General features: G+C 37.6%; 2 protein-coding genes across 3 annotated transcripts in view; one reads left to right on the forward strand and one right to left on the reverse strand.

Annotated features, from left to right (window-relative positions):
• On the forward strand, positions 1–13354 carry TRMT61B (tRNA methyltransferase 61B). The gene is made up of 7 exons (XM_080684096.1): positions 1–709; positions 4731–4833; positions 7890–8080; positions 11295–11386; positions 11749–11972; positions 12659–12736; positions 12821–13354. Exons 1-7 carry the CDS (start codon positions 14–16, stop codon positions 12862–12864), a joined length of 1428 nt encoding a protein of 475 aa, XP_080540222.1. The 5' UTR covers positions 1–13; the 3' UTR covers positions 12865–13354.
• SPDYA (speedy/RINGO cell cycle regulator family member A) overlaps positions 13124–26028 on the reverse strand; it is a gene marked incomplete at both ends in the record, with an annotated part of 23210 nt that continues 10305 nt past the window's right edge. Inside the window, 3 exons of one of the 2 annotated variants that reach the window (XM_080684098.1) lie at positions 13124–13212; positions 22713–23004; positions 25362–25533. In XM_080684098.1, the coding sequence (XP_080540224.1) occupies positions 13124–13212; positions 22713–23004; positions 25362–25533 (553 nt within the window). Of the gene's footprint in view, positions 13216–22712; positions 23005–25361; positions 25534–26028 lie in introns of both variants that reach the window. The other variant, XM_080684097.1, reaches the window with a different exon arrangement.

Raw genomic sequence — 26028 nt, forward strand, 5'->3', positions numbered from 1 at the left:
GGCGCGAGACAGCATGCTGTCGGCCGGTCACCGCGGTGCAGTCTTGCTCCGGCTGCGGCGCTTCAGGCGGCGGCTAGGGATCGCGCCCTGTCCATTCCTGCGCGGCCTTGGACGGGAGCCCTTCGAGACAGCTCGGTCACGGTGTAGCGACTCCTCGCAAAGAGATGCGCGAGATGGACAGAGAGAGCACGAGGCAGCACCGAAGAAGGTTCCCGGCGCAGAGTCGCCTCCATCACTCCCTCCGAGCAGCCGGGGCATTGGGACCAGATGTCTGTCGTCACTGGAAAGCCTCAGCCTGCAGACGCCTCGAGAGGAGCCATCCCTTCAAGAGCGCGAGGACTCGAGTGGAGACCTGGCTCTGTCCGATCCCGCACACCCGGCATCCGGGGATCCCTCACTGCCCGCCCTGGTGGTAGAACTTCACGGCTCCTCTCCCAGGTCAACTTCCAGAGAGGAGCCCTTTCGGGCTGGGGAGCTGATTTTAGCTGAGACTGGGAAGAGAGAAACACAATTTAAAAAATTATTTCGGTTGAGCAACGCCGGACTTTTAAATAGTAGCTGGGGGGTAGTCCCGTTCAGCGACATCGTGGGGAAGTTCCCTGGCCAGATACTAAGGAGTTCCTTGGGTAAGCACTTTATGCTGAGGAGGCCGGCATTGGAAGACTATGTATTACTGATGAAAAGAGGTCCTGCCATAACATATCCAAAGGTAACGCGATGGGAGTTAGGTGCATATTGGTTCCAGAAAGAGCAAAAGAGATGCAGCACTACAGACCTGATTCACGTACTTAAAGCACTTCTCAGGTGGTTCGGGTTTTTATTGTTCGCAGTCTATTAAAAAAATCATGGATATGACTTTTTAAAAAATATATATATTATTGATTTTTTACAGAGTAGAAGGGAGAGGGATAGAGTTAGAAACATCGATGAGAGAGAAACATCAATCAGCTGCCTCCTGCACACTCCCTACTGGGTATGTGCCTGCAACCAAGGTACATGCCCTTGACCCGAATCGAACCTGGGATCCTTGAGTGCGCTGATGCTGTATCCACTGAGCCAAACCGGTTAGGGCCGATATGACTTTTTTAAAGATAATTTTGATTGATATCAGAGAGGAGGAAGGGAGAGAAAGAAACATCAATGATGAGAGAATCATTGATTTGCCTCCTGTACACCCTCTACTGGGTATCCAGCCTGAAACCCGGGCATGTGCCACTGACTGGAATCAAACCTGGGACCCTTCAGTCCGCAGGCTGACACTCTATCCATTGAGCCAAACCGGCCAGGGCTATGGATGTGACTTTTATGCTAATTTTAGGAGGAAACAGCCAGATTTTAATTTTAATTTGGGAGTCTCGATTCTCTAATCTGTAAAGTGAAGATAATATCGATTTACTATATAGAGTTAAGTGAACTCACTAGGCACATAATAAGTACTTATATTTGTTGCAAGTTCAGCACTCAACGTGTTGAACTCCTTTGGGGACAATTTTTTGTACCCATTAGGTGATATTTTAATCATATGTCATTTGATAAGGCATGTTACTAGAGGTGTGTTATCAACAATAAATATATTATCATGCCTTCCCTTTAGAAAAAGTTTTGTATTAACACAGCTAAAATTAAACACTAAACATAAAAGGAATATCCTTTATGAATAAATTAACTACCTAGTTCCTTGTTAGAATCTTATACTAATCATCCATTGCTAGTGGTTTATTTCAATCCTTAATTACAGTCACAGTCCTTGAGCAGATTGTTCCTTTGTAACAAATCCTATTCCCAGATGAGGAGACACTCATTATTTATTCAGCAAATAATCACCTACCTTCTATGTTCAGGGCACTACTTTAGGGAGGTAGAGGAATGAACCACAGTCTTTGCTCTTAACACAGACCTTACATCCTAGAGGGGGTGACAAAGAAAAAAACAAGTAAATGAAAGAATAAGATAATTTCAGGTAGTACTAAGTGTCATGAAGATACAGTGATATTGTATTGGGTGACATGGGGAAGAGATTTTTTTATGTCTGGTGGTTAGAGAAGGTCTCCAAAGAGATACATTTTTAAAAAAATCCTCACCTGAGGATAGTTTTTCTATTGATCTTTTTAAGACAGAGAGAGAAACATCCATGTGAGAGATACACATTGACTGGTTGCCTCCCACATGCGCCCCGACCCGTCCTGGCATGACCAGACCTGTATCCAATCTGCAACCTGACGTCCGTGCCCTTGACCAGGAATCTAACTGCAACCCTTTGGTCCACGGGCCGACACTATAACCACCACTGAGCAAAATGGGCCAGGGCTCCAACGTGGTACATTTGATAAGAAATGCAATTTTTTTTGTTTATTTTTTTTAAATTTAATAAATCTTTATTGTTCAGATTATTACAATTGTTCCTCTTTTTTCCCCCATAGTTCCCCTCCACCCAGTTCCCACCCTACCCTCTGCCCTTACCCCCCCCACTGTCCTCATCCATAGGTGTACGATTTTTGTCCAGTCTCTTCCCACACCCCCCACACCCCTTTCCCCCTGAATTGTCAGTCCACTCCCTTTCTATGCCCCTGATTCTATTATATTCACCAGTTTATTCTGTTCATCAGATTTTTTTATTCACTTGATTTTTAGATTCACTTGTTGATAGATATGTATTTGTTGTTCATAACTTTTATCTTTACCTTTTTCTTCTTCCTCTTCTTAAAGAATACCTTTCAGCATTTCATATAATACTGGTTTGGTGGGTGATGAACTCCTTTAGCTTTTTCTTATCTGTGAAGCTCTTTATCTGCCCTTCAATTCTGAATGATAGCTTTGCTGAGTAGAGTAATCTCGGTTGTAGGTTCGTGCTATTCATCACTTTGAATATTTCTTGCCACTCCCGTCTGGCCTGCATAGTTTCTGTTGAGAAATCAGCTGACAATCGTATGGGTGCTCCCTTGTAGGTAACTGTTTTTCTCTTGCTGCTTTTAATATCCTCTCTTTGTCTTTTGCTCTTGGCATTTTAATTATGATGTATTTTGGTGTGGTCCTCTTTGGATTCCTTTTGTTTGGGGTTCTGTGAGCTTCCTGGACTTGTAAGTCTATTTCTTTCACCAGGTGGGGGAAGTTTTCGGTCATTATTTCTTCAAATAGGTTTTCAATATCTTGCTCTCTCTCTTCTTCTGGCACCCCCATAATTCTGATGTTGGTATGCTTGAAGTTGTCCCAGAGGCTCCTTACACTATCTTCATATTTTTGGATTCTTTTTGCTTTTCTAGTTGGGTGTTTTTTGCTTCTTTGTATTTCAAATCTTTGACTTGATTCTTGCGATCCTCTAGTCTGCTGTTAGATCTCTGTATAATATTTTTTATTTCAGTCAGTATATGCTTAATTTCTAGTTGGTCCTTTTTCATATCCTCGAGGGTCTCGCTAAATTTATCAGCCTTTTCTAGAAAATTCTTGAAAAACCTTATAACCGTGGTTTTGAACTCTATATCCAGTAGTTTGCTTTCCTCCATTTCTTTCATTTGTGATCTGTTTCTTTGTCGCCGCATTTTGGCTGCTTCCCTGAGTTGATAGAGTGGCTTTGTGTGCTAGGTGTCCTATAGGGCCCAGTGGCTCAGCCTCCCCAGTTACCTGAGGTGGACACTCTTGGTGCACCCCTTTGTGGGCTGTGTACACAGTCTTGTTGTAGTTAAGCCTTGATTGTTGTTGGTATCACTGGGAGGAATTGACCTCCAGGCCAATTGGCTGTGAGGATCAGCTGTGTCTACGCTGGGAGAACTTCTGTGCTGGAGACACCCTTATGAGACAAGACTTGCAAAAGCCTCTGTGCTCAGCTTGGATGGGGCGGAGTCTCAGGGCGGAGCAGACAGCCTTGGTTTCCCTTCAGCCCTGCCCTAATAAGCCCCTGTGGCTCAGTGTCCCGTGGTAATTGCTGCAAGCACCTCTGAGAGAAAGCGCCTTTGAGTTCCACCCTCTGCCAGACAGTCCAGTTTCTCCCCGAATGAGTCTGGGTCCCCAGAGTTTCGCCCAGAACTGGAGTTCAGTGCAGTCGGGAGCTTTTGTCTCCCTCCCGCTTGAGAAAGCCAGCCGCGTACTCAGTTGCCAGTCCTCTTCACGCGCGCGTCTCAGTACCTCTGCCTCCTGCAGCTCCTCTGAGTGTTAGTGTGCTTTTCTCTTTCCTTCTAGTGGTAGAATTTCCACTCAGCCAGCCTTCCTGTGGTTCTGGATGATGTCCGTTTTGTCTTTTAGTTGTAGTTTTGAAATTGTGCGTGGCAGCAGTTTAGGTGTTTACCTATGCCACCATCTTTGTTTCTCAAGAAATGCAATTTAAGGAAAAGCCAGTCATGCAAAGAGGTAGGAGCCAAGTGTTCTTGCAAAGGGAAAAGTATTGCAGAATTCAATATTTTTTTGTGTTAACCGCTGTTTTGTTCAAAGCTGTTTCTACTTGTGATTGTTTCCTTAAATTCCCCACTCTGTCTTTAAAGTAGGACATTCTGCTGATTTCTCCTTTTTCTGAGCTCCTATTGTATGTATTGTCTATAATTTCAATATTATACTGCTTTATTAGCTAATTGATTCTTGAATCTCTTATTTCATCAAGTAAAATACAAACTCTTGCTAGGCAGGGCCAGAGTTTATTCCTTTTTTGTCACTTCTTCTCCAAGTCCAACGTAATATTTGATAAGAGGAGGTAAGAGTAGGTACTTAGTACATATTTATTGATTACTTTGTTTAAATCATAGGATGGAAGTATGATGCTGTTGATGATGGATATTCACCCAGGAGATACTGTTTTGGAAGCTGGCTCTGGCTCTGGTGGAATGAGCTTATTTTTATCCAGAGCAGGTAAGAGAGTGGGATAAAAGAGCTGAATGTAGATAACAAAGAAAACATTTAATCTGTTCATAATAACAGAAAGTTAAATAGATAAAGATGTTTCAGAAAATATTCACATGACTTTGGGATGTAAAGAATTCTCTTTTAACCAAATGTAAGCAACTAAATTTTTCCCCCCATTTTGTACATTTTTCTAGTCACTCTCTTTCTTATCTTTTGCTTTGCTTTCTCTTGCTCCTCTCATGTTTTTTAATGCTTCTACTTTTAAAAAAAACCACTAAGCTTTTTATTGGAGTATAACATAGCTACAGAAAAGTGCATGGATCGTAAGTGTATATCTCAGTGAATTTTTTTTTTAATCCTCACCCGAGGATATTTTTTCCATTGATTTTTAGAGAGAATGGAAGAGAGAGGGAAAGACAGGATTGGTTGCCTCCTGCATGATTCCTGATTAGGGCCCAGGCAGAGAGGAGCCTGCAACTGAGTTACGTGCCCTTGACCGGAAACAAACCTGGGACCCTTTGGTCCACAGGCCGACGCTCTATCTACTGAGCCAAACCGGCTAAGGCTCAGTGAATTTTTATATAGTGGCCACCGGCACGTAGTTATTACCCAGACCAAGACAGGGAATGTTACTGCACCACAGAAACCTCCCATGTTCCCTCAGCCCTTATCCTCCCCAAAGGTAACCACTATTCTGAGTTTTATCGTAATTGGTTAGTGTTACCTGTTTTAAACCTCATATAAAAGGAATCACACAGTATGTACTCTTTTGAGTCTGGCTACTTTCATTCAACATTCTGTTTGTGAGATTCAGCCATTGCATATAGCATTAGTGCTTTCATTCTAGTTGCTATGTAGTTACTCCATTTTATAAATAAATCACAATTTATCCATTCTACTCTTGGTGGGCATTTGAGATGAATATTATGAATAGTGCTACTCTGAACATTCTTGTACTTGTTAATAATAGTGCCAGATGAATTCTCAATATGAGAGAATATAGAAGGAGGAGGGCTGACATACTATTACAGGTAAAGGATTGTTGGTGTTCATAAATAAATTAATCATAATACAGAACTAAGTTAAAGCTAGATCATGGAGAATTTTTCTGTCTTTAAGAAAGCCTATATATTGTCAGTTGCTAAAAGTGCTAATTGAAGGGAGCACCTGATCAAAAATCAAGACGTAAATAGTAAACATAAATATCTGTTCATGTTTCCACCACTTGATGTCTGGTTACATTTATCCTAGTTGATTATCCTATGACTGCTTAATTCCTCTGAGTGTCAGGATTGCTTTCCCTTCCTCATCTAAGTATAAACTCCTGAACGGTGACAGAACTCTCTGGGTAGATTTTTACGAAATCATTTATGTGGATCCTTATTGATGCATTCTATTTTTTTTTAATTCATTTTTTTAACTAATAAACTGTCGGAACAGTTGTAGGTTTATATGGGTCAATTTTATAAAGATTACATAGAAATATGCTGCATTAATCTTAAAGCTTTTGTTCTTTGACCTAGTGCCATTACATACAAACAGAATCCAGCTTATACTAGATCAGGAAATTCATTCTGGCTCCTCATATCTTTTGTTTGAATCTAATTAAAGGCAGTAATTTCACAATCTGTGACAGATTCCTGAATGCATTTGACAAAGTGAATTTATAAAAATTTGTGATACAGGAGGTATGCCCGTATTTTTAATATCTATAGTATTGGCGGAGTGTCATGTCATGAATAATCGCAAATTATGAGTGATCAAAAAATTATTGCTATTTACCTTTGGAATGGATTTTCCCCTCTATAATTATACTAGAGGCCCGATGCATGAAATTTGTGCAAGAGTAGGCCTTCCTTCCCCTGGCTGCTGGCACTGGCTTCCCTCTGGCACCCGGGACCCGGGCTTCCCTCGCCGCTCTGGCTTCATCCAGAAGGTTGTCTGGTCTAATTAGCATATTACGCTTTTATTATTATAGATTTTCCAATTGTTTATCGTATGCTACTATTAGCATTAATTTTTATCCCTTGAGAACATGATGACTTGCAGCTGACTTACATTTCAAAAGACATCTTGGAATGTAAACTTTTCATTAGTAAAACTACAGACTGATTGATCTGGGACAGCCTCCAAATGATAGCAAAGCACCTCAGATAGAGGTGGGTGGAAAACGAGTTGCCTTGTTAAAATGTGGTAGTTTTTTGTGAAACAGCAGTATTACTGTGCTAAACAGTTTAAAAGTCCTTAGGCACACACAAAAATACAAATATTTTTAAAATATGTGCAAGGTCTAACCTCATCCACAACAAAAGGAATACAAATTAAAACAACAATGAGAAACTATATTCAGTTTTAGATTGACGTAGATAAAAAGTTTGAGAGTATAGAGAAATAGGCACTTAAATACATTGTTGGTAGAGTATAAATTGGTATCACTTTTTTGGAGGACAATTTTGTAATAATTTTCAAAATAAAACACATACCCCTTGAGCCAGCAATTCCATTTTTAGGAATTTATCCTGTAGATTTATTAGTTCATGCATACAAAAACTTGGGCATAATAAATTTCATTGCAATATTGTTTATAATAGTGAAAGACTAGAAACAAACTAAATTTTTATTGGTGATTGCTAAATAAATTATGCCATAGCCATACAGTGGAATATAAAATATGTTAAACATTATGCAGTAGATAGTTAATCACTGAAATGGCACAATAAGTATAAAGGAAGTTAGAGGACACAATATATCACAATGTGTGTTAAAAATAAAGAAGTACTTGTACACTTGTGTAGGCACCAACTATCTTGGGAAGGGTAAATAACTAGTAATATGGTTACCCCTGAAGAGAGAAATTGATTGGGTATCTGGGATGGGATAGAGACTTTTGTAAACTTGAACTATTTGAATTATTTTTTTTCACATCCATATAATAACTTTTTTTTTAAATGTCGGGGAATCAACCCAGGACCCATATAATACCTTTTTACAATGTAATTTTTATATTATTTTATGAAATGATTAATACTATGAACTGTCATAAATTATCTGTTTAAATTAAGTTGGATCACAAGGACGGGTCATAAGTTTTGAAATACGAAAAGACCATCATGAACTGGCTAAGAAGAATTACAAACACTGGCGTGATTCATGGAAAATTAGTCATGTAGAAGAGTGGCCAGACAATGTGGATTTTATTCATAAAGATATTTCAGGAGCAAGTGAAGACATAAAATCTTTAACATTTGATGCGGTAAGTTTTCAAAAGTGGTTCCTATGATATCACACTTCTTTTGTATGGGAGAGGGTCTTCCTTCATTATTTACCCCATTTCTGTATCTGGCATGGAAGGAATATTTTTCTTTCAATATCATGGTGGGATTTAGAGCAGAGAGACTTACTGAATTAGTTGCCAAAGTTATTAATAAATATGGGGTAGTGAACAAGGAGGAGGAGTTGAGCTTCATAAACCTCAGCATTTCTAGATAAAGCAGTGTTGGGAGCATGTTGAGCCCAGCACCTGACCTTATGTTGTGAGATTTTAGGGGAAAAATAGCTTCTATTTGAGAGGGAACAGGCAGGAGGTCTCTTAGACAGTTAAAGTCGGGATGTAGAGGAGTATTCGTTAACAATGTTGAGGATTCATTCTGACTCCTGTGCTTCTCTCCCATTTCACAGCCAATCCTATTTGGCTCTTACCTTTTCAAAATTTATACCACTTCTCATCACATCCAATGCTATTTGCTGTTATAAGCCATCATTATCCTTCCTTGCCCTCTCCCCAGTCTTTTTTTTTTTTAAATATATTTTTATTGATTTCAGAGAGGAAGGGGGGAGAGGGAGAGATAGAAACATCAATAAGAGAGAATCATTGATCAGCTGCCTCTTGCACACCCCACACTGGGGATCGAGCCCGCAACCCGGGCTTGTGCCCTTGACTGGAATTGAACCTGGGAATCTTCAGTCCGCAGGGCAACACTATCCACTGAGCCAAACCAGCTAGGGCCTTTTCCATAGTTTTTAAAACTATGTCATAATGTACTTAATGACACTAAATTATACACTTAAAATGGCAAGTTTTGTTATATTTAACATGGAAAAAAGGTTTATAAAAAGTCAAATTATATCATTATTTAAAACTCTCCAGTGGCTTTTTCTCCTCCTAAGTAAAATTCTAATCTGTCCCTCTCCTGCTCCCACATCTCTACCATTCAGAACTCATCTCTTACCATCCTTCCCAGTTTGTCTCCACTGCAGTGACAGTGGCCTTTTCAGACTTTCCAACTATCATACAGCCTCAGAGCATTTGTATTTGCTGGTCTTTCTGCCTGCAGCACACTTTCCCTTTAAGTTTCCACAGGGTAAGCTTAATCATTTTCTTCAGGTCTCATCACTAACCAGCCTATGTATAAAATAGCACTTTCTTTTCCTGCCCTCATATTCTCTATCATATTCTGCTTTATAATTATGTAGGTCTTCATGTCACTCATCACCCTCTGACTTATATTTATTGGATATTTGTTTAATGTCTGTGCCTTTATCTATATATATAAAAGCCTAATATGCATATTGTCTCCTTGGGAGTTCAATCACTTGCTATGATGTGTGCTGACCACCAGGGGGTGGCGCGGAATGAAGGAAGGCCCTGGCTGGGGAAGAAGGCACTGGCCGGCAGCTGGAAGGCCCCGATTGGCCCTGATTGCCAGCCAGGCCTAGGGACCTTACCTGTGTATGAATTTTGTGCACCGGGCCTCTAGTTAGAATATAAGTTCCTATGAAAAAATAGTATGTAAGCTCCTGTTATATTTTTACCACTTAGCAAAATGCTTGGCACATGAAAGATGCCCAAATGGTGAATAAATTAATAATGATGCTCCTTGACTCATATTTTTTAAACAAAAATTTAAAAACATCATCAATAGAATAACTTCTAATTATGTGCCATGCATTATGTAAGTATATTAATGTGCCAACTACTCTTAGCTGTCTGGAATTATCCTATATAATAAAGAGGTAATATGCAAATTGACCATCACGCCCTCACACAAGATGGCCGCCCCCATGTGGTCACAAGATGTCCACCACAAGATGGCCAGCAGGAGAGGGCAGTTTTGGGTGATCAGGCTGGCAGGGGAGGGCAGTTAGGGGCAACCAGACTGGCAGGGGAGGGCAGTTGGGGGTGACTGGGTTGGCAGTGGAGGGCAGTTGGGGCGACCTGGGCGGCAGGGGAGTGGTTATGGGGTGATCAGGCTGGCAGGCAGAAGTGGTTAAGGACAATCAGGCAGGCAGGCAGGCAGGCAGGCGAGCGGTTGGGAGCCAGATTGGAGAGGGTGCAGGCTGGGCTGAGGGACACCCCTCCACCCCCCGTGCACGAATTTCATGCACCAGGCCTCTAGTCTTTCAGTAATAGTCACTTTATTTTCTATTTTGACCATATTTATTTTGCATGCCCCTGACTGGGGATCCAGTCCACAACTTGGGCATGTGCCCTGACCAGGAATCAAACCAGCAATCCTTTGGTGCACGGATGATGCCCAGCCATCTGAGCCACATCAGCCAGGGTTCAAATATGTTTTTGTTTTGTTTTGAAATATATTTTTATTGACTTCAGAGATGAAAGGAGAGGAAGAGAAACATTAATGATGAGAATCATTGATCAGCTGCCTCCTGCACGCCCCCTACTGGGGGTTGAGCCCGTAACCTGGGCATGTGCCCTAACCTGGAATCGAACTATAACTTCCTGGTTCATAGGTTGATGCTCAACAGCTGAGCCATGCCAGCCAAGCTAAAATATTTTTTTTTTATATTCAGAAGAAAAGTTCTGAATATTAATTTTAGGCATTCTAAAGTGTAAGAATCATGTTCTTTCTCACATTGATGTTTCTCTCCCTTTCTAAAAATCAATAAAAAATCTTTTTTAAAAATATTTGAGATGTGAATTTCTATTGCCAAAAGCTCAACTAAAGCATTGAAACTTTGTATATATATATTATGTATATAAAATATAACTAAAGAAGGATTCCTTTATTACCAGCATTGCCCAGTGCAAGACATGCCACCACCATTTTTTTTTTTAATTGATTTCAGAGAGGGATAGAAATATCAATGATGAGAATCATGGATCATTTGCCTCCTGCATGCCCCCTTCTGGGGATCGAGCCTGCAACCCGGGCATGTGCCCTTGACTGGAATTGAACCTGGGACCCTTCAGTCCCCATATTGACACTCTGTCCTCTGAGCCAAACCACTAGGGAATGCCATCACCATTTTTATGTAGTAAAGTACTATGACAAATTGTGTGATAATAAATATATCTTTTGAGCAGTAAAATAACAGATACTAGTACAGTATTCAAGAAAATGCAATACTTTAACTGGGTAATTGCTTTCCAAAAGTGTATCATTTTACCATGATAACCTATACCGTAATTAAACAGAATTCAGTCTGATTCTCTTTTCCCCCCACAGGTAGCTTTGGATATGCTGAATCCTCAAGTTGCTTTGCCTGTTTTATACCCTAATCTTAAACAGGGTGGTACATGTGCTGTATATCTAGCAAAGTGAGTGATGTGGCTATTTACTTATAATGTGATTTTAAACACGTTCATTTTGTAACTGAGTTAGATATATATGTCATCTTGTAAAACTTACGAAACTACATATGTCCCAAATCATTTATATTGCTGCTTAAATCATCCTTTACATAAATGGCAATATAAGATGCATTTTCTTCAGGAAATTTAAAAGAAACGTTTAAAAAGTGTAATGTGAACAAATAATGTTAAATTATGTTCTCTGTATTTTTTACTTACTATTCTTTAAAATTGCTTATTATGTGCCCTAACTTGCATTCTTATTTTTAGGTATAGTAAATTTAAAGTTGTACTAGAAATTTAAAGTACATTTTTTACTTTTCTGAAAGCATCACACAGGTTATTGAACTTTTAGATGGAATTCGCATCTGTGAACTTCCTCTCTCATGTGAAAAGATAAGCGAAGTCATTGTCAGAGATTGGTTGGTTTGCCTTGCAAAACAGAAAAATGGAATTTTAGCTCAAAAAGTAGACCCTGAAATCAACGTGGATTTACAATTACATTCTCAAAAGATTAGAGCTGAAGGTGAGATGCTTCAGGAGGATGGCCATGGTGAGCTTCAGTTTTATTTTATGCATGTGTTTCTGAAGGATTTTTTTTGTATTTAAATTGAAATGTGGTATTTATGCTGTTAAATTAAAATCTGTAAGAAACAGAATAATGACTTTGCTTGCCTTTTATATAAAAAATCTGTAAGGGACAGAATAATGACTTTGCTTGCCTTTTATATAAAGCTCTGATACCTTTGAAGTACTTAGCTTTTTATAATATTCATATTTTACCTGTGACAAGGAGGTTGACTTTTGAAATATTTTATATATGTACTAAAGAATTTTTAAAATTTAGATCAGTGATTATTACTGAAGGAAAATAATTTCATAGGACCTGATATGCAAATAAACTAATATTTGCTATTTATGAGGCTGGAATTCTCTAAATTTAGGACTTTGTTGTATGTACACATTTAGGCTATGAGTAAATGTTCATATATTCCTTGATTTATTATATGAGTTTATCTGTTTAGTTATATAAACCATATATATGTTTATTATGTAATCCTTGATACATTGTTTCTATGAGGTAACTGGCATAGTAGCTCCAAAACAAAATGCTAAAAAAAATTGAAAGAAAAACTTACAGTAAAGGGACATTAATTTGTATTTTAACAATTTTGAAATATTTGAATAAATTATGAAATATTTTATGTAATTTACAATATGTATTTTGTTCTACAACAGAAGAATCACATTCTAATTTTCCATATGGATCATTTCCCTATATTGCTAGACCTATGCACTGGCAAACTGGTCATACAGGTGAGTAATCTTTTCAGGCCATATTAAATGGTATTTTCTTCTAATTATTATAATGACCTTTACTTTTTCCCCCCCTTAAATTAGCTTTTCTTGTCAAGTTGAGGAAGTTCAAACCACAACTCAACTGAGTACCTCAGATGACGGCAACTGATTTGAAGACAGAAAAGTATCAAAATAGAACTTTATGTTGCAAATCATTACTTTTGTAGATTGGTATTTTTAGCTATTACTATGATTTGTATAACTTTTACTTATAATTCTGAAAAATAACAAAAGCTAACGAAAGATGTGTAACATTTTAAAACTGCTTAAATGTCCAGTTTGACATTTGTCTTATAATTAGACATATTGTAGTTAATGATTCCAAGTTGTTTTAGTTGAGCCATCTCATTCTTCACTTCCTGTAAACCACTCCATAGATTTGTCTTTCTTCATGAAATTAGTTTTCTTTTCTTTGTTTGATTGATGATCATTGGCTACTGAAATAAAATATGCATTTTAAGATAAATTTTATGTATCTGTATTTTAAATACATATTTTAATGGCTTGCATGTATCTTAAAAGGTACAAAGAAATCTGGGTTATCCTATATAATAAAAGCCTAATATGCTAAGTGTCCGATTGTTTGATCAGTCACTATGACGCACACTGACCACCAGGGGCCAGATGCTCTGACTGGTAGGTTAGCTTGCTACTGGGGTCTGGCCAATTGGGACTGGGCTAGATGGGCCAGACACACCCTGGAGCCCTCCCGTGGTCCCGCCCCGGCCCCGATTGTGCACCAGTGGGGTCCTTCGGCCTGGCCTGTGCCCTCTCGCAATCTGGGACCCCTCAGGGAATGTTGGAGAGCAGGTTTCGGCCCGATCCCTGCAGGCCAGGCCAAGGGACCCCACCAGTGCATCAGGCCTCTAGTAGTAAATAATATGGAGAAGCTGATAAGAATGATATAATTGCCTTAAAAATTGTAACAAAAGATGTAACAATTCTTGCATCACTTTTATCTTTCCCAGAATCATTTTAACTAGCTTAGAAGAACATCACAATTATTCTGTTATTATATAAATCAAATGCTTGGAGAAATATACTTTATAACTATGAATTAATTAAAACTAAAGTATTATTCACAGGCACCAGTTATTTAGCATTTACCACATGCCTTACATTGTTTTAAGACCTTTATCATTTTTTCATTTAGTATGTATAGGTCATCTTTAAGGTTATCCATATTTTACAAACAAAGGTTTACTAGTAGAGTGGTTAGGTTGTTGTTTAAGCATAGATGTTTTATAGGTTTAAAGTAGTAATGCCTAGGAGGATAAATGCTATTCCTTGATTTATCCCTTAAGCTATAGCTATTTTAAATAATATATAAATTCTAAATAATGTTTTACATGGTTTTCATTATGTGGAAGATTTTAACCTAAAATCTCTGCCTTTATAGACTTTACAGTCCATGGAAGAGCTAGACATTAATCACATAAATATGAAACTAAAACTGTTTTATATGCTCCAAAGAAGTTCAGGGTGCTGTAATAAGGGTTTTGCTCTGGTTAAGTAATTACCTGTGAAGTGACAACTAAGCTGAGTCCTGACTGGTAAGTAGGAATTGACTACAGAAGGGAAGATGGAAACAAAAAGGCCAGTGATGGCCCTAACCAGATTGGCTCAGTGGATAGAGCATCGGCCTGCAGACTGAAGGGTCCCAGGTTCGATTCCGGTTAAGGGCATGTACCTTGGTTGCGGGCACATCCCCAGTAGGGGGTGTGCAGGAGGCAGGTGATCGATGTTTCTAACTCTCTATCCCTCTCCCTTCCTCTCTGTAAAAAATCAATTTATATATATATATATATATATATATATATATATATATATATATATATATATATATATATAAAGGCCAGTGATGTTGGGGTTGAGTGAAACGGACTGGAAAGATAGGTAAGGGTCAGGCCATACAGGATTTTGTAGCCCTGTGAAGGAGTTTGTCTATCCTAAGAAAAATGGGGTGCCATTTAAGGATTTAATGAAGGGGTAACATGCTTAGATCTATGTTTTAAAAAAAAACACTGTGGCTGCATTTGGAGGACTGATTGAATCATAGTGTGTTCTGGTGCCACATTTCTGTATGGTAAGTACTATCTGAACAGTCATAACATTTCCAGATATATAGAAACTCTGAAGTACATATTTAAATTCCATCGTGGAATACTCCCTTTTGTTTAATTAGCAGCAAAATTCTGCCCTTCATTTGTTGTTTTGATTGCAGGCCTTAATTGTACTGCTTAGAGAAGGGGACTGGCCTAAGAGCAAAGAAAAGTTGTGCCTTCTACTCCTATTTCACGTAAAATAGTTTCTGTTCAGTACACTGTGCTCAGTAGATGTTGAATTGAACAAGATCTCTCTAACAGTGTCCATTCTAATTTTAAGTTGAGTTGAAAACCAAACTACATAAGCAAAAAAGATTTATATAATTAATCAAAGGTCAGCTTACAACCTTTCTCCAACTCTCCATCGAACACTAAGCGTGTTTACAGTTTGGTTTATGAGAAATACCTTCTTCTAAAGTTAGATTTCTGTTTATGTCTGGCTCTCATTTACCAGTGTGAATTCTAGAAATTTGTGAATAACTCATAACTGTCTATCCGGTGTTTTCCAGGGGCCCTGCCTTTTCCACCTAGTATATATCGTCAATAAAAGTGCTGATGGTTTTAAGCCTACACTGGATCATGTATTGTCTCATCTGTTGCCTTGTTTGTTCTAGGGAAAACTTGAGGTATATAACTCTTGGATTGTGGAAGACTTTAAGTTTAAACTTTATACTTCAGAGATAATAGGGAACTTTTGAAGATCATATGGTCATGTAAAAGAAGATAATTTTTAAAGTCAGTCTGTTAGTGGTATCTATGAGTATTCAAAGGAAAGAAAAACTGTTAAATCCAAAATTTCATAGTAACACATAGTATACAACTATGAGGTAGTAATAAATAATAATGTGAGGAAAAGGGGCATATGTAAAAAATATATAGTGAAGGAAGAACCAGACAAGCTGGTAACTGGATGCAGTGGGAGAGAAGCAATATAGTTTTAAACTTTTATCCGCTATTCAGAATCCCTTTCCCTTCTCTGGGCAAAACTGGACTCAGTCAATGGCCAGTTCATATACTTTCTCTGAAAAGCCTTCACCAAGTCCCTCACACACAGAATTAATTCTGGAATCTTTTGTGCTCCTAAATGTTGGTCATATAATTAGCATTGACCTTATTATATAACTAATTTATAAGCCCTTATTATATAACTAATTTATATTATATAATTAATTTATACAACTAATGATTATGCTTTCATTAAGTGTAAGGGTTTTAAGCCTGAATGACTAGAATAGTGGTGACAAAAATAAGTTCAGAGAAGGATTTTTGAGGAAAAATTATTTGATTTTAGATTATATAACCGAACGTCCCACGCCTGCCTACAAAACCCAGGACTAAGGTTTGGTATATTGTTTTTTCCCCCTTGGCTTCACTCTAAAATCTGAAGAGCCTTTAGGTAATATGTACTAATACACATCCATGTTTCAGATGGACTACCGTAGGTGTCATAAGGCTTATTTAAGATAGCATAAGGCAAAGAGAAACAATGTACAATTGACTCTTGAACAATGTAGGGGGTTAGGGGTGTCAACCTCCCATGCGGTAGAAAATCCGTGTATAACTTGATTTCCCAAAAATGTAACCACAATTGGCCCTTTGTATCTGCAGGTTTCGTATCCATGATTCAACTGCAGATTGAAAACAGTATTTTCAATCAAGGGTTAGGAATCAGTGTGCGCAGAAGACAGACTGTACTAATTGTCTACTGTTGACTGGAAGCCTTACCAATAACCAATAGTCAGTTAACACATCTTATATATTATTATCTATTATATATTATTAAAGTAAGCCAGAGGGGAAAAATATTAAGAAAATTGAAAGGATAATATATTTACTATATTTCTTGAAAGAAAAAGGCACTTGTAAGTAGACCCATGCAGTTCATTCCTGCGCTAAGGGTCAACTAGTTTGTTTAATATAAAAATAGCTGTTTTGGCTCAGTGGATAGAGCATTGGACTGCGGACTGAAGGGTCCCAGGTTAGATTCCGATCAAGTCCATGTTCCTTGGTTGCAGGCTCCTCCCTGGCCCGGGCCCTTGTTAGGGCCCTTGCAGGAAGCAACCAATCGATGTATTTCTCTCACGTCGATGTTTCTGTTTTTCCCTCTCTCTTCCACTCTCCCTAAAAAATCAATGGGAAAATATCTCTGGCAAGGATTAATAACAAAAATAACAAAGTGCAGTATATTCAGATAGAACTGGATTCCCATCTTGCTGTTTTTGTTGCTGTTGTTTTACCTTGCAACTGTGACTTTTCTTTTTTAAAATATATTTTTATTTATTTCAGAGAGGAAGTGAGAGATAGAAACATCAGTGATGAGAGAGAATCATTGATCGGCTGCCTCCTGCATGCCCCACACTGGAGATCGAGTCCACACCCTGGGCATGTGCCCTGACTAGGAATGAAACTGTGACCTCCTGGTTCATAGGTGGATGCTCAACTTACTGAGCCATGCCAGCAGGGTGCAATTGTGACTTTTCTGAATTTGTGTCTTCATCAGTAAAATGAGTATCATAGTGCCACTCAAAGATTTTGGGGGAACAGGTAAGATGTTAAATGAGGCTACCTTTATAAAATGCCTAGCACATGAAGAGTGATTGTGATGTATCTAAATTTGTAAAGAATGCTTCATCTATTCCCCCCCAGCCTTGTCAAAAGAAAAATATTATGTTCTTAATAAATGTCATAAACATGCTTATATAAAATTTGTTTTTTGAACATTTTGTTTTGAGGAAAGAATTTTAACGTTTTACCTGAAAAAATGAGAAGTTACTCGCTTGTGTTTGAAAGATGGAAGTATTGGTAAGTATCTATTGCTAAGTTTTAGCATAAGAGCCTGGAGCAGAGCATCAGTTCTTTGTGTCTCTTCTGGAGAAAGCTGAATTGAGTTACTGCAACCACAAACTGTTAGGTGATTCCAGCCACCTTCTTGTTGATAGGAGGAAGAAAATTTTGCTAGCAGAGGTCACTACAGGGAATCAGCAGCGAGAGACTGATCCCTGTTCCTGATAACATTGTTACCCTTAAACCACCCTTTACTCTCTACCCTCCCTTTCCCAAATATTCCCTTATTAAGCCTTTTTAGGGAAAATGAATGTAAATGTTTAATTTTTCTTTGTACTGCCTACTCTCTGTCATCCTGAAACAAAAGGTCTTACATTTATTCTTGAGTCAATACTCTGAATAAAACAGTTGGTGAGTAAATATTTGTTCCTTCTTGTATAGGAACTGTCTATCCTAAACCAGGGCTTTATGGCTTTCATCAAGGGAGAGAGTGAGCCCTAGCTGGTTTGGCTTAGTGGATAGTGCGTCCACGGTCTGAAGGATCCTGGGTTCAATTCCAGTCAAGGGTACGTACCTCGGTTGTAGGCTCAATCCCCAGCCCTAGTCAGCACTTGTGGGAGACAACCAATTGATGTGTCTCTCTCACGTCCATGTTTCTATCTCTGTTTCTCCCCCTCCATTCCACTCTCTCTAAAACTCAATGGAAAAATATCCTCAGGTGAGGATTAAAAAAAGGGGGGGGGGGTGGGGACAGGGTGAAAGCACAGTTCCACTTGTTCCATTTACAACTCCCCTAACTTTTTAAAAAATATATGTTTTTATCGATTTCAGAGAGGAAGGGAGAGGGAGAGAAAGATAGAAACATCAGTGAAGAGAGAGAATCATTGATTGGCTGCCTCCTGCACGCCCCCTAACTGGGGATCAGCCTGCAATCTAGGCATGTGCCCTTGACCAGAATCGAACCTAGGACCCTTCAGTCCGCAGGCCAACACACTATCCACTGAGCCAAACTGGCTAGGGCCTAACCACACTTTTCATCCACAATCCCTCAAAGACCTACTTTTTTGGTTTTGTTTTTTCAGAGCAAGGTGACTGGCAGAGCCCTATTCCTTGGTTGCATTCTGATTTCCTGATGAGATATCAAAGCCTAAAATATAGTGCTACTGTTCCTGAAACTACAGGAGCTAATTTGTATAAAATATAATGCTTCTGTAAATATCTGTTCAAATGGTGGTTGGCATTCTCTCCCAGTTCACTCCATATAACCTTTCATTAGGGACTTGGTTCTTAATGCTTTCACTACTTCCTTAATCCATAGCAGTCTGCTGACAGACTTGTGTGGCACCTTATTTTTACCACAGAGGCAGGTTTTCATCAAAAGAGGCAGTAAAGCGTAATAGTTAGGAACTCAGGCGCTAGTCTAGAGTCATTCCTGGGTTCAAATGTCGCTCCACCATCTTGGGCAAATTGTTTAACCTCTCTAAACCTCAGTTTCTTTATCTGCAAAGTGGAGATAATAGTAATTACCTTAGGTTTGGCTGTGAATATTAAATAACATTATGGTGTAAAATGCTTAACACAGTGCCTGGAACATTTTAAACTAGTAAATCTTTCCTATTATAGGATCAAAGAGTGTAGGTAAAAGGAGTTGGGAAATAGGGGAGGGATGCTAGAAGGAAATTCTTACTTTGTTATTTCCTATAGTAGACCCTATTTACCTTCAAATATGAGTGAACCAATAAAAATTATGCTTTGAGCCGAAACCGGTTTGGCTCAGTGGATAGAGCGTCGGCCTGCGGACTGAAAGGTCCCGGGTTCGATTCCGGTCAAGGGCATGTACCTTGGTTGCGGGCACATCCCCAGTGGGGGGTGTGCAGGAGGCAGCTGATCGATGTTTCTCTCTCATCGATGTTTCTAGCTCTCTATCCCTCTCCCTTCCTCTCTGTGAAATATCAATAAAAATATATTTAAAAAAAAAATTATGCTTTGAAGTGCTGTAAAGCAATAGACTACATATTTCATGAGTCAAATTTGTGAAGTGATTACTAAGACCAGGAAGTGGAACAATGACTGAGACATGACCCTTACCTTCAAGAGTCTTAAGAGTCTAGTTTCTCTTTAAGTGAAACTTCAGTGGCCACTGTTAATCTCATAAAGATGTGGTAAAAATAAATAGGTGAAATTCTGAAATAATGTGGATCTCACAGAGTTAGAAAGAACCATAAGAAATCTATTAGTCCTGTCTTCAGATGGGTGAAAATTTGGAAGGCTCTAATAAGTAAGAAGAATTTCTGCTAGAATACTATTCTGATTATTTCAAATTGAGAAATATCAGAGAAATACTATACCTTTATAAATTTAAATAAAAATTGTGTGATTGACTAAAAGTATTTCTAGTTTATAAGATTATTTTCCAATATAAAACACCATTCAAAGCTACTTAAATCCCAACAAAAATGAAATATGCTAATAAATATGGCACTTGTATCATGTCATGATTTAAAATCAGGTTTTCAATGTATAGTATTCCAAAGCTACAGTAATCAAAATGGTATGGTGTTGGAATAAAAACAGACACATAGATCAATGGAACAGCATAGAAAACCCAAAAATAAACTCACACAACTATGGTCAATTAATTTTCAACAAAAGAGCCAAGAATATATGTGTAATTGGGAATGGATAATGGCGTTGGAAACACTACAAAAGACTTAAACTGGACCACTACTTACACCATGCACAAAAAAATCTGCTAGCAAAAAGTCCAGGAAGCACAGAGAATCTCAAATAAGATGAACCCAAAGAGGTACACACCAAAATATCATAATTAAAATGCCAAAGATTAAAGACAAAGAGAGAATCTTAAAAGCAGCAAGAGAAAACAGTTAGTTACTTACAAGGGAGCACTCATACGACTGTAAGCTGACTTCTCAACAGAAACTTTGCAGGTCATTAGATGAGTGGCAAGAAATACTTAGTGATGAAAATCAAGGCCCTACAACCAAGATTACTCTACCCAGCAAAGCTACCATTTTGAATTGCAAGTCAGATAAAGAGCTTTACAGACAAGAAAAAGCTAAAGGAGTTCATTGCTACCAAACCAATATTACATGAAATGTTAAAGGGTCTTTTTTAAGAAGAAGAAAAAGAAAAAGATCAAAGTATGGGCAATAAAATGGCAATAAATACATAACTATCAAAAATTGAATCTAAAAATCAAAATAAATGAACAAGGAATCTAATGAACAAAATAAACTGATAAATAAAATATAACCAGCCCAGCTGGTTTGGCTCAGTGGTTGAGCATCGACCCATGAATCAAAAGGTTATCAGTTCGATTCCAGGTCAGGGCACATGCCCGGGTTGCATGCTTGATCCCCAATAGGGGTTGTGTAGGAGGCAGCCAATCATGTGTTTTTCTTTTATAGATGTTTCTATCTCTCTACTCTCCCTTCCTCTCTCTCAAATCAATAAAAACATTTTAAAAAGAAATTTTGGCTCAGTGGATAGAGCATCAGCCTGTGGACTGAAGGGTCCCGGGTTTGATTCCAGTCAAGGACACATGCCCAGGTTGCCGGCTCAATCCCCAGTAGGGGGGGTGTGCAGGAGGCAGCCAATCAATGATTCTCTCTCATCATTGATGTTTCTATCTCTCCCTCTTCCTTCTTCTTGGAAATAAATAAAAATATATTTAAAATAAAATAGAATCAGAGGCATGGAAACATGGAACAGACTGATGAATCTCAGAGGGAAGGGAGGGTGGGTGAGGAGAGATTAACCAAAGAACTTATATGCATACATGCATTACCCATAGACACAGACAGTAAATAGGTGGTGAAGGCCTGGGGTGGGGTAGGATCCAGGTGGAGGGGGACATCTGTAATACTCTCAACAATAAAGGTTTTTTTGTGTGTTTTTTTAAATAGAACTACCATATGATCCAGCATCACTGAAGGAAATAAAAACACTATCTCGAAAAGACATCTGCACCCCCATGTTTATTGCCATATTACTTATAATAGGCAAGACATGTAAACAATCTCAGTGTCCACTGACAGATGAATGGATTTTAAAAATGTGGTATGTGTATACAATGGAATATCATTCAGTCGGAAAAAAAAGAAATCCTGCCATTTTCGACAACATAGATCGACCTTGAGGGCATGATGCTAAGTGAAATAAATTAGAGAAAGATAAATAATGTGTGATTTCACTTATATGTAGAACCTATAAAAAATAACCTAAATCAAACTCATAGATACATAGTATACATAGATACATAGTACCTATTGGTGGTTTTAAGAGGCAGAAATTAGGGGAACAGGCAAAATGAATGAATGTGGACAAAAGGTACAAACTTCTAATTAAGTCCTAGGTATGTAATATACAGCATGATGAATACAGTTAACAGCACTGTACTGTATATTTGGAAGTTGCTAAGAGATCTTCAAAGTTCTCATCACAAGGAAAACTGTAACTATGTAGGTGATGAATGTTAACTTATTGTGGCAATCATTTTGCAATATATACATATCAATTTATATTGTACACCTAAAACTAATACAATGTTATGTATCAATTATATATCAATTTTAAAAAGTGTATAGAAAAAAGGAAGGGGTAAAACAAAGGACTTCTGTGTTTTTCAACCTTGTAGCATACTGGTATTAAACTTTTAAAATAAAAAAGTATGGAAGAAAACCAATAGTTAATAACTAATAAAACTAGATGATGAGATTACAAGTAAATTTATTTTCCTTTTAAAATTTCTTTTGATAAACATTTCAAATGCTCTTAAAATATTTGAGACCCAGGGTGATTAGGCTTTACTTTAACATAAATCACATTAAAAATCTTTTAGTTTAGGTAACCTACCAACAAAAACAGTAACACAAGACAAAAAGTAACTGAAAAGGGGACAAATTTCAATACTAATTTAACTCATATTGTTGTAGAATATGTTATGTATCCCTGCCTATAGGTCAATAACTAACTTGGATTAATAATTTGCATAAATCTAATTCTGACATATCACTAAATCATACCTTGAGGATAGCTATAAGCTTGAGAAGGCTCAACTATCTTGCTCATTGAGTTGTGTGATTCCTGAGAATGTTTTTCCATCACCTCTACTGTATCACTGGATAAAGATGATGATGAAGACAATCCCAGTCTAACATATCTTCCTTTTTTACCACAGAGTGAACAATCTACCGGTGTGGCACTAGGTCCCCGGGGCAGTTGAACTTCATCTCTGTTGTAGTTTCTAACAGCTCCACTGTGATGCACAGAGCGTTCTCGTTGCCATATATAATGGGTTGGAGCAATAGCCATAACCTATAGTGGAAAGCTTTCTTTTAGAATTTTAATATATTTTTTAGATTTAGTAAAACTAAGCACAAAAAATATAACTTAAGAACAGCTATCTCTAGCCCAGCTGGCGTGGTTCAGTGGTTGAGCATCAACCTATGAACCAGGAGGTCACGGTTCAATTCCCAGTCAGGGCACATGCCCAGATTGTGGGCTCGATTCCCAGTGTGGGGTATACAGGAGGCAGCCGATCAATGATTCTCTCTCATCTTGATGTTTTCATCTCTCTCTCCCTCTCACTTCCTCTCTGGAAAAAAGGAAAGGAAGGAAGGGAGGGAGGCAGGGAGGGAGAGAAAAAAAGAACAGCTATTTTTAAAACTAGATTTAAAAATCTAAGTTACCAATCTTGAAACAAAAAAAAGCATCTCCAGATACGACAGTATTTACCTATAAAGTGATTCATTGCTTGAACCCTTGACAATAATTTAAATTATTTAAATTATTTCAAATAGAAAACAGGGCCGAAACCGGTTTGGCTCAGTAGATAGAGCGTCGGCCTGCGGACTGAAGGGTCCCGGGTTCGATTCCGGTCAAGGGCATGTACCTTGGTTGCGGGCACATCCCCAGTGGGAGGTGTGCAGGAGGCAGCTGATTGATGTTTCTCTCTCATCGATGTTTCTAGCTTTCTATCCCTCTCCTTTCCTCTCTGTAAAATACCAATAAAATATATTAAAAAAAAAAAAAAAGAAAAGAAAACAGGACTGAAGCAACCTTCCAGGTTTTTAAATTCTGAATATTTTAAGTTTGTGAAAGACAATACAGTTATCCCAAAACAATTATTATTAACTTTGGAATATACTGGGCTGAGAAGAATATGTTTAATTGAGATTTCCAACTATGTTAGGCTAATCTTAAAACGTTTGCAATTATGGCAAGGGATATGGTAAGAACAAAGGTAAGTTACTTAACCTTTCTGTTCCTCAGTTCTCATCAGTAACACGAAGAGAATGTATCTATTATAGAGGGTTGTTGTGAGGATTACATGAATTATTTATGAAGCAATTAAGATTCCTCACTACATTATCAGTCACTGTTGTCTAAGGTTTGTTAGATAAAACACTGCCTTTAGAGTCAGTTTTAGTTTCTTATCCTGGTTCTGCCACTTGCTAGCTGTATGATACTGGTCAAGTTACTTAACCTTTCTGAGGTTCAATTTGTTTATATCTCAAATGGGGATAGTATTCTGCCTCAGGGTTATTCTGATCATTAGATATGTGTAAAATCTGCATCACATTATAAGCAACTGGAAAATGGTAGCTACTAGTATTTAAGAAGTCAAGCTAGGGAAGTGTACCTATATGCTGACTTCATATGGGATTCTATGTTTAGCTTTATGAAGAACACCCAGACTGTTTACCAAAGCAACAATACTATTTTACATACCCAAAAGAAGTGTATGAAGGTTTGAATTTCTAAGTTATCTCTGAATCCTTGCATTTTCTCCAACATTCAACAATCCTATTTTAATCTACAAATATGCATACTTGCTAAATCTTTATCTCATTAATAAATATAATTAACATGGTTAGTTCTGGGCAGAGTTTTATGATATGCCCCTAAAGTTCTCCCTTAGGTTTGACACTAATCCATTGTCTCATTTGGCCTACAGTCCATTTATCTGGATATAACTCCATTTAATGATAGCATTATCTAGCTCACATTTATCAAAGTTTTCTTTATTAATATTGGCTTACAGTGGTCACTGATTTAATTTAATTTTCTACTTTAGAATTTTTCTTTAGTTTAAAACTTAATTTTCTTCTTTATTGAAAACCAGAACATTAAATAAAATAACCAAACTTTTAACTTTTAGTGTCTTTCTGCTTTATCTTAATAAAATCTGGCATCAAAGAAACTTCATGTATTCTATGTGAAAAAAGGTATAGTTTTTAAACATTTAAATTTATATAAATTTTATATCATGCAATTCACATTTAAATCTTTGGACTTGAAATTTCATATATTTTATTTAATGAAATTATTATTCAACTCCAGTGATATTACCTTAAGATATTTTAAAATATGCACACTTATCCTTTTTCAATATATTGGTGATCTTTTAGACAAGAGAAACACACTAAAATAAAAACTCTACAGAAACAGACTGCTCTGAAAAACAGAAATAACAATTTAAAATTTTTGTGGTATAAAATTAAAACAACATTGCAATGCACAAGTTGTATTCATGGTAACCATCAAGGCTAATGATCTACCCTTATATATACAAAAAAAATAAAATGTAAATGTTAGAAGCACATTAAAAAGCAAGGAAAATTATATGAACAAAAGACAGATTACACATATAAAGTATTTTAAAATCTTACCTCTTCACAGCATCGCCTGCTTACAATAGCCCTATAGTCAATTCTATCCCAGAGTTGGTCCCTTAACTTTAAGAAATTAGGGAACAATTTTCTCCAGTTTTTCCCTAAAGCCCATGGAAAAATTTCATATTTGGATTCTTCTTCATCTTCTTCAACTGTATTAGCCAGATACCTAACAAAGAAGACCAATGACTCAAAGAAAGAAACAGGTAAATGACAGGAATGGGTAGTTCACAAAAAAAATGCAAAGCACTATAAACACATAAAAGATGTTGCATCTTACTATAAATAAATAAATAAATAAATAAATAAATAAATAAATAAATAAATAAATAAAGATGCAGTGAATTTTACCTTAACGAGTTCTGAACATTTGTGAACTCTTTTTTGTGTGCGTATTTGTGTATTCCTATAAATCTTGAGCTTTGTTCTGGGATGCAGTTACTTGGAAACATTCTGATCCTTTCAGGTCATGCTTTTGGTAGGTCTGGAGCAATGTTCAGTCTGGGGCTAATTATTCTCTACTAGTGATGCAACACCTTCCTGAATACGCTACTCAATATCCTGTCAATTATGAGTTTTTTTCAGTCTGGCTAGTGGGAACAGACACTATTTCCAGCCCTGGATAAATTTTAGGCATTGTTCCCCTCTAATCCTTTTTTTTTTC

Source organism: Plecotus auritus, assembly GCF_963455305.1.
Source record: "Plecotus auritus genome assembly, chromosome: 8".
Classification (NCBI taxonomy): Eukaryota; Metazoa; Chordata; class Mammalia; order Chiroptera; family Vespertilionidae; genus Plecotus; species Plecotus auritus.

Coding starts and splice junctions, on each gene's coding strand:
- TRMT61B (XM_080684096.1), top strand. CDS start 14: ATGCTGTCGGCCGGTCACCGCGGTGCAGTCTTGCTCCGGCTGCGGCGC. Junction 11,387..11,748: donor TGTGCTGTATATCTAGCAAA/GTGAGTGATGTG, acceptor CTTTTCTGAAAG/CATCACACAGGTTATTGAAC. Junction 11,973..12,658: donor GCTTCAGGAGGATGGCCATG/GTGAGCTTCAGT, acceptor GTTCTACAACAG/AAGAATCACATTCTAATTTT.